The sequence below is a fragment of the Cephus cinctus genome, unplaced genomic scaffold (genome assembly GCF_000341935.2).
Source record: "Cephus cinctus unplaced genomic scaffold, Ccin1 Ccin1_scaffold1086, whole genome shotgun sequence".
NCBI classification, from domain to species: Eukaryota; Metazoa; Arthropoda; class Insecta; order Hymenoptera; family Cephidae; genus Cephus; species Cephus cinctus.
The window spans coordinates 285,793-294,732 of record NW_014333601.1 but is presented as its reverse complement, the minus strand read 5'-3'; the positions used below and the strand labels follow the sequence as shown (position 1 = coordinate 294,732).

Here is an 8,940-nt window from a genome sequence, read left to right as displayed (position 1 = left end):
CCCCCCCCCCCAATTAATCTTGCGTAGCACTATTTCATTTGGTTCTCGTTAAAGCGTGCGTCTTCGCTACGTGAGCTGAAACTTGTTCAATTCTACTACCCGTTACAACGAGTGCACGTATACATATACATATACATATTATAAAAACAGTGCGATAACTAGCTCGCGGAAAGCAAGCAGCCCAGGTAACCCCTTCGCTGTTTGTCCCCTCCCCAATTACCTCCCCCCTCCCTTTAAAATTACATACAGGTTTTTGAAAAATTCAAAAAAAGGCCACGGTCACGCTGCACGGATTTTATCAATTCGAAAATTATACGCGCGAGGATTGCCATCATTTTTTTATTAAATTTTTCATTTTTTAAATTATCGACATTACGGACAATTCTTTGCAGGATGGATTTATGAAATTTTTTTCATTAAAATCTGAATTTCATCGTTCGACCTTAATACTTGTTAATAATATCTCGATTGTCAAATGTATAGCTACAGTGATTATGATACTTGGAAAAAAAAAGAAACAAAGAATTTTTCAATTCAATCTTCCAAAATTATTACACGCGTCGGTGATTCAATTTGACAAAAATAAAATTCACTATTTTCGTACCCAGTTTCAGGGTTAAAACTGATGCAGCGCAACTGACCATATGTGAATTTAAAAACACTGTACGTCTGTACGTATAAAAACACATTCGCGTGCACATAATGTATATCTCATACAGACATGTTGGGTGTACAGAAAATTCAATATTTTTCACGCGACTGAAGCAAAGATATGAATTGAATTGTTTGATGCTTGCAAAGAAATGAATTTAAAAAGATGTATTTTTAGAAATAGTAATAATTGGGTAATCTCTCGAACGATAAAGAGATCTATGCAGAAATCAATAAAACTTATGACAACATGTACAGTCTGTATGCTATATATGTTGTTACACATGTATTATGCGTATACGCGAATGTGATTATACATTTTCATATATGCTTGTTACACAATATTTACGAGGCGCATACACTCAATTAGCTTGGCGTTAAAAGTGCAGATCTTGTTGGACTCTGCAATATAATTTTTCCATTGGCCACCATTAATGTCCAACAATTGATTTCGACGTGCCTTTTGTTCTCGTTGATAAATCACTCACGTATATTCTCATATCACGAGATCATTATCGACGATAACGAACGACCGTTGAAAGAATCGAGTGTGCACACGCGTCACATGTTTCGTTATTATCCCTAACAATACCTCAACATACAGACTTATCGAACAAGCTTCAATTCTGGCGACAGACGCGGACGAAGTGTCTTTTCTTTCCTAATGCACTGCGCATGCGCGTAATCGTGATCACGTGATAGAATATATAATAAATGATGCAAACAGCTCGATGCTCCATTGGCATCTTATGTACATTATTGGTTTTAGGTGAACATACACGGAAGTGACGTACGACGATTCAACGTAGGATAATTATTTGACGTTGAAAAGAAATGGGAAGAGATCAATTGATTAATTTAACGGATTTAAAATTGATAGTTGATTTGAAGTAGCACTTTTTCATTGATATCTGAGAATTAATGAATTAATTGGGATTGGTAAATTTTCGAGCAGCGCTAAATATCTGGACGCGTCTTTCACGTTGATTCGTTCGTGTTTTTGGTTTTCTATCCGGTATAGAAACGTAGATGTTGGGAGATCGCGAGCAGCGAACCTCTAAAATTCTAGCTACGAATAAAGGCTACATAAAAAATATTATTTTGAATAGGCGTGACGAGGTCGCTCGCTGTATGAGATTTGTTGATATCAAATTATGCTGGGATTTAACGTTGACGTTGATGAAATCGAGAAATCGATAACGATGTTGAACTTCTCGTTATGTCCAAATGTTAATATACAGTTGACTCGGTGTGAACAATTGTCTGGTTGAAATGTCATGGAACTCAAGTGACGCAGAACTGCGGGCAACCTAATAGAAAAATCGATTTGACCAAAGGCCTACTTGTAGGACCTAATAATTTAGTAGCTTCTACGTTAAATAAATACGGTCCTTGTACATAAATAAATAAACACATATTTCGACCCCGTCTTCATTAAATTTTTCTCTCTTTCGTTCGCATTCCATTTTCCTCCAACCCCCTTAACATCAAAACACTTCAGAATAAAATCTCGTTAAATCCTACATACTAACGGCCGGATCACATCTCGAGGTTGAAGATCACTGGTAAGCGTAACTTTTTCTAAATCAAGACGTTCTAAACTCTCGTGCCATTTTTTTTTATTGAAACGAACATTAGACAAATGAGTGATTGAAAATATCCTTAGTACGTATAAAAAAACCTTTTTTTTATCCGTTAAAGTCGTTGCGCACATAACCGAATGGCTTTACAAAATCAAAATGAACCACCGATACTTCACTGATTTCATAAGATGCAATTCAATTGGGCACGAGTGTGTAGGACTATTGAAATACGGCGCTCATTATGCCTCATAGAAATGATTACCCTCGATCTCCCATTCTCTTCATTTCGTTGCTGTCTCATCGAATTAACATTTTTCTTGCTACCTGACCTACTGCTGTCTAGAAGACAATCGAGCACCTGGACACTTCCACCTTCGGACACTCGATCATCGCTTCGTTGGGTTTGAGAATTCCATTGACTTTCCAGCCAATTATCGACCGTGTAACGTTTGAGTGTAGACAGCCAGTGAGATAAGGATAACGAGAACCAGGAAACGTTCTTTATGGTACGAGGAGAGGGTAATGGCACCGCTAAGCCACCACAGGGCATGACTTCCACCAGGAGCAGAACTGATGCCTCGCTGAATAGCTGCAGGATGTTCGCCTGATAAAGAAAAGGTAACGGAGTTAGAACTTTTAATAAAATATTTTCATCTTACAGGTCTAAAGGTATCTAATTTAACTCACCATTCAGCACATGAAGCTGTACACTGGCGCTATCTAGGTTACTAGGATTGCAAGTGTAATTTCCCGAATCCTCACGCCTCGCATTTCGTATTATAAGACTGTTGATGATATCAGAGTCAATCCGCTCCTCCTGAATATCCTGTTTGTCCATCTGATAGTTGAGCACACGCACCCCATTATGATACCAAAATACGAAGAAGGGTCCTTCAAGCGACTGTTTTATCACACAGCGTAAAGCCACTGTGCTACCGGTCTTCACGTACATATCTCGATCTCCCATTATCTCGATTTTTGGCACTGGAAGTAAATGCCGTATTCAATTAGTCTAATTATATTAATTTTAAGAGATACCCTCTTTGCATGAAACTCTTGAGACTCCGTCCACTTACCAACGACGTTGAGCTTGACGGTATGACTCCTTTTGGGCTCGGTAGAGATTTGGCATTCATACTCGCCCTCGTCTCGTGCCTGCACATACTTAACTTGAAGCGTCCACGTGTCCTGGGCGTCGGAGAAGATCGCCTGGAACCTTTCATCCTCGATAAACATGGTTCTATCAACCGAAATTATGTGAGCATCCCTGCTTCTCACCCATGAAACCTTGACAAGAAATAGTAAAAAAAAATTACATTACAGTTAACCATATCTGAATTTTTCCATTAATAACATAATAATACATAAAGATCTTTCCAATCTGTTTCATTATTAATTGTATATCTGAGGTGAAAAAAATATCGCTTCGAATTGATAGTAAAATTTTCAATTGATCGACCGATTACTGGTTACCGACCGAGAAACATATAGCAGAATGGCTCGATCTAACGGATAAGTTTGGAAGTTTTCCCTCGACTCTTTCACGTAAAATTTTACTCCCCAAAAACATCCCTATTTTCGTTCATTATAGGCGCTGCCTTTTTTATTTTCTATCGCCGTCGGAAACACTACGCTCGGTAAACTGTTCTAGACGATGGATTTTGTGAATAACGTGATTTGCCGTGCTTTATTGCGTTGGCCGACCGTAAAGAATTTTCGACGGTTAGTAGATAGTGTCGCCCTCGTGACCGAACCCTCGCGTTTACAGTGCCCGGATAACATCAAAACCACGTACTCCCTCACAGGCACATCAATCAAATTGGCGTGTTGGAAGACACTTATTTAGACAGGATGCGACGATTTTGTACGAATTCTTTCTTGCCTATAAACCAATTCCACTTAAAAATTCCTATGCCTCAGTGGTTAGTCTATACTTTTGTTGCTTAATAATATGCATCACTCCGTAGCACTAGTAATTTCATATACGTCTATTAACCCGAAAGTAGGCGCGTGGGATGTTTGAGACAGGTCAACTCAATGAATTTCAAATGAAGAAAAAAAATCGTGCGACCATTCCCAGCTGACGGGATACTTTTTTAACACGATGTCTGACAGAAAAAAAAGAATTGTAATACCCAATTATGTGGGATAAAATTTCGAGATAATATTTCGTCGTATGGTTCCGAGATTTCGAGTTTTCCGATAATGACTTTCAAGTGAAACGAGGACGCGACACTTCAGTCTCCGTGCTTAAGAGGCGTCCTGCTGTTAACGCAGATTTTAAAGTTCAAACTTTCAAGCGTTTACCGAAACGGTTGCATTTTGCACTCAAGGCACTACTGGGCTCGAGAGAGCAGCGCCATGCGAAGCGATAGGATTTTCTGGTCTCGAACGTCCATCATCGAACGTGCACTCACCGATTTATTGCCCAGTTGACGCACTTTGCAGGGCAAATAGGCGTGGGTTCCCAGCTGAACCGTGATATTCTCTGGACTGTTTGAATCGAAGTATGGACCTGGGTAAAGCCCGTCGATTCTCTTTACCAGCGAGTGTGATCTCGTGCTGACCCCTACGAGAATTCAGGTAAACCCCATTCTCATTACAGCATCTTACAAAAATTATTTAACACTTTTCTGACCGGTTACGAGTACACTCGTCTTTTCATGCCCGAACGTTCTTCTTTGCACTTACATACATGGAATTTTTAAGTCTAAAAGCAGTATAGGTCTCGTCTGCACAGGACAGTTACCGGCCAGCAAAGTGTTAATATAACAATAAATTAAAGAGACTATATATCGGTGCCTAACATTACAATAAATTCCATCTCCGAACGAGAGGGCACTTCATTGCCATTACGTGCATCTTAAAAAGTTTACTTAATATAATAATAAATTAAAGAGACTATATGTCTGTTCCAAATATTATATTAGACATCTATTACATTATTTGAGTATCCTTGATTACAATCAGCAGTATATCATTAATACCCCGTGAAGCCCAGGCTTTAATGAACCTTTCTTGTCTCATCTCTGGATCAAAGAGCTGTGCCCTAATTTAGCTATAGTAAGTAATTATGAAAATCGAAAGTAATTGTTTCATCGAGGCACTTTACAATGGAAAAGCGTGTTCGTGTGGTCGACCACTCCTAGTTCAGCTTGGCCGGGACCTACGGCGAATCTCCGATATCGATAAAAGACTAACTATTGGTCTACTTTTTTTGTTTAGTGCTCTCCCAAGTTTTTCCACGTAAGCCAGTACGTGGTTGGTAGATGGTCCAGGGATCGGGGATGCTGAGCGAACGAGTTAGTTGACTATACCAGGGTCGAGGCCAGATACGTGTTCCTGAGTAAAAGAGGGCGAAAGCGAGAAAGCGTGGAGCTCGTCTCGACTTGAGGAGCAAAGCTGTTGCAGGATGCTCGGGCCATGTAAGATCACAAGGGATGGAAAATCTGCGCAGAAGCGCGCACGCGCACGTCTTCCTTGGCGAACAAAATCATTTGCCTATATACAGCTGCCGAGCCAACTATGGCTGTGAATATAGCACAGTGTGCCATGGTACGGTATAACGATACTCTATGTATGTAGTTAGCAGGCTGACAGGAATTCAGTTACACTTTCTGGTAAAAAGGAATTAAAATAACTTGAAAGGAGAATAAACTCCTTTCCTCTTCTGGGTAAGATGGCAATTTTTACGAATTTGGCAATTTTTTATCATCCTCTTTTTTTAGCTCAGACTGGTTCGATGTATATACTTGCTACTGTTTGGAAACTGGATCCGCCATTTTAGCCGGCGTCGTCGGCATAACGATAATCACTGTTATGAATCTAATTAGATTCGAAGCTCGAGATTATTTCCAGTTTTGCTCATGGATTACATCAAATGATTTATTGATTTTGATAAATTTGGCTAGTCGCGTTCTATTTCAGCAAAATGCAGGATAATGCAAATTCAGTATGCGGATTGACGCGCATCACTGCATCGACCCCCGTTAATTTGATAAAATCACAAAAGAGACAAGAATAATACTTTATCGTAATGCAATAAGTATAAATTGATGCTTATAAATAACCTATTAAGTGAAACGGTATCGATTATAACAACAAGATATTACGTCAAATTACTAGATGATAAATTACTTTCACCTATTTTGTCAATTTTTACAGGTTCAACGAAACATGAAACCAGGTTCAAAGCATTCAGTGCGTTCATATGGAATGAATTCTTGATGAGTGAAAATCATGGGATCGCCTTTGACACAGTGCGGCACAAAAGACGATAAATTAATATCTGAAAACAGGGCTGCGGCTCTTTTGCGCAGCACTTGTACCGGAGCAACTCTTACCTGCCTCCGCCTACCAAGCCGCCCTTATCATCGGCTGAATTTTCACTCCCAAGAAAAAGCTGTACACTCTATCTGAGTAACGCCAACGCATCGATACGTTGGCTATCCAGGCTATAAGTGCAATTCGATTCTTGTCTTACAATAGAATGTAAAATTATGTCAACGAACATTTCAAAATCAATTCCGTTGACACGGAACAGAACTGACTTTGTCGAGCGTCTATTTCACGAATAATAAACTATGTCGAAATCTTACCAGTGACGCCTAGAAGAATCCAGCAGACGAGGCACAGGACATAGTAGTTAACGTAGGAGGAAGTCCTCATGGTGACGACGAGGACGGAGCCAGTATCATCTCAGAGCATGATAGTCCTGGGATTATGTACGATTATACCCGATGAGTATATTCATGTGCGCGCACTCTCAATTACAAGTTCACACATGTATCCTGCAAAATTTTCTTCTCTATCACGATCACATATTCCTGGATTCAAATTTACGAAGAATTCCGTTGGGCGAACTGGGGGGGTCAGCACACTGGGTTATAGGCGAGTATACGGGCACAGTCTGGGGGGAATTGTATCACGGGGGTTGAAAACTGCGAGTCGAATTTTTGGGGGTGCTTGTCGTCGCGACGCCCGGGCGAAGCTCTGAACCGCCGGGCTCCGGTGGCACTGCCCGCGCCCGTCCGGGATCCGCGCAAGCGTGCTTTTCCTGCTTCGCTGATCAGCCAGCTTCTCCCTCCCTTCGGCCGCATACAATTCAACCCTCCCGCCCCCTACGTCAGTCTGTCTCCTTCCTTCTTTCTTTCTCCCTCCCTTCGTCTACCGATATACACGCGCAAGATAGATGCCACACCGACCACGGCAGGGTTGCTCTAGCTACGTGCAGCGTCCTTCTCTGCTTCCCTCAACTCCTACCATCTCCTTTTTCACCTATCTTTTCTACGAGACGGAAACTTTCCATCGCTTTCGATAATTTTAACGCATTGTATTTAACAGGACAGCGCCACACGTAGCGGTCGTTTAAGTACCTATGATCTAGAGCTATTTTATACCTGAAAACTGTCGCTACACATGATTTGTTTGACTAATCAGCTTCAAAGACTGTGGTTGTACTTTAATTAGTTACGCGTTCTATTTTGGAGGTTATGTACGGAGTAAAGTGTGTTTAATGACACATATACTTCGGTAACTCCTGAAAAATTTACTCGGGAAGGATGCAATTTTATTGAATTGTTCACGATTCAGTGAAATTTTTCTGATTTACTTACTATTTTCAGGTTTCCTGATCAATTGAACACGTGAAATCAGTGAGTAATTATATTTTGTATTATTCTCCCAGCCGATTGATAAACATTTTATAGAATTATTCGAGCACGCTGTAACTCACCTCCAAGTATCACCTGTGTGATGCGAAGTCTGTCTTTTAGATTCTTTCGACTTTTTATCTTTATGCTTGATATATCGTGTTAACACAGGTATGGTTTACTATAGAGAGATCAATGTCACTGTGAAGGCCATCTTCTTATGTATCATTGCGTAAAACGAGTTTCCCGAATGCTCAACTGATATTACGACCCATACATAAGTGGTGTCTCGAATAAAACGAACCTCACTTTTCAGACTTACTACTTTTGGATACAGCAATGTTATTGCGTCTGTAATTAAATATTCGTGATTGTCGAGTTTATGTTATGTTAATGATATATTTTTCATATAGCAAATTTCCGCGAGTTACTCTTTCATAATAGATACGAAAATGTCCTGTAATTAAAACGTTGGCTTACACAAGTATATCTTATAATCGTCCACATTTAATTACGGTATATGCCTGGCACAGATATAAATGGTTTTGATAGTCCTGTAATTTTTTTTATGATACGTGTTGATGCTCCTGCGAGCTTTAATTAATCGTTAGGTGTAACTACTAAAACGAAACATTTCCTTATCAGCAATGTGCCCTGATAATAAACGGACGTTCATTAAAAATTGATTTTTTTACAGAATCGATGTTTCAGCTTTTGATTATCGATATTTTGTATCGATTCTCTAGATTTCGATTTATCGTCAGATCAATTCAAATCCTACGATATAAAGTTATCATGGCGGAGTTTATTATTTGTTACTATTTCGTTTACGATTATGTACCGGGTGTCATGTTATGATCTTCATCTTTCATTTTACAGTGTCTTCTCATACAACGCATACCAAAAGTCATTTTGAAAACGTCTGATGTGGATCTTAACCCTTCAGGTACATCTGACGCGCTGAACGCGCCACGACGCGGCGTGATGATAAAACTGCTGTATCAAAAAATATTTTCAATATTTTCGAAATTTAAAAAATTTTACTTAATTTCGAT

At 39.7% G+C, this 8,940-nt stretch overlaps 1 protein-coding gene across 1 annotated transcript; it reads right to left on the bottom strand.

Moving 5' to 3' along the window:
- Window positions 1-341: 341 nt before the first annotated feature.
- Window positions 342-7,301, bottom strand: LOC107272009 (cell adhesion molecule 4). Its single transcript, XM_015748688.2, has 5 exons — window positions 6,833-7,301; window positions 4,652-4,803; window positions 3,311-3,521; window positions 2,922-3,218; window positions 342-2,838 (listed from the first exon to the last, which is right to left on the bottom strand). The coding sequence occupies exons 1-5, from the start codon at window positions 6,900-6,902 to the stop codon at window positions 2,666-2,668; spliced, it is 903 nt and encodes a 300-aa protein (XP_015604174.1). The 5' UTR covers window positions 6,903-7,301; the 3' UTR covers window positions 342-2,665.
- Between the last annotated feature and the right edge of the window lie 1,639 nt (window positions 7,302-8,940).

What these genes read in the sequence shown, in the direction of transcription:
- LOC107272009 (XM_015748688.2), bottom strand. Translation starts at nt 6,902, where the DNA reads ATGAGGACTTCCTCCTACGTTAACTACTATGTCCTGTGCCTCGTCTGC. An exon ending in GATTCTTCTAGGCGTCACTG is followed by an intron (nt 4,804 to 6,832) that starts GTAAGATTTCGA and finishes GAATTCTCGTAG; the next exon opens with GGGTCAGCACGAGATCACAC. An exon ending in GTCAACTGGGCAATAAATCG is followed by an intron (nt 3,522 to 4,651) that starts GTGAGTGCACGT and finishes TTTCTTGTCAAG; the next exon opens with GTTTCATGGGTGAGAAGCAG.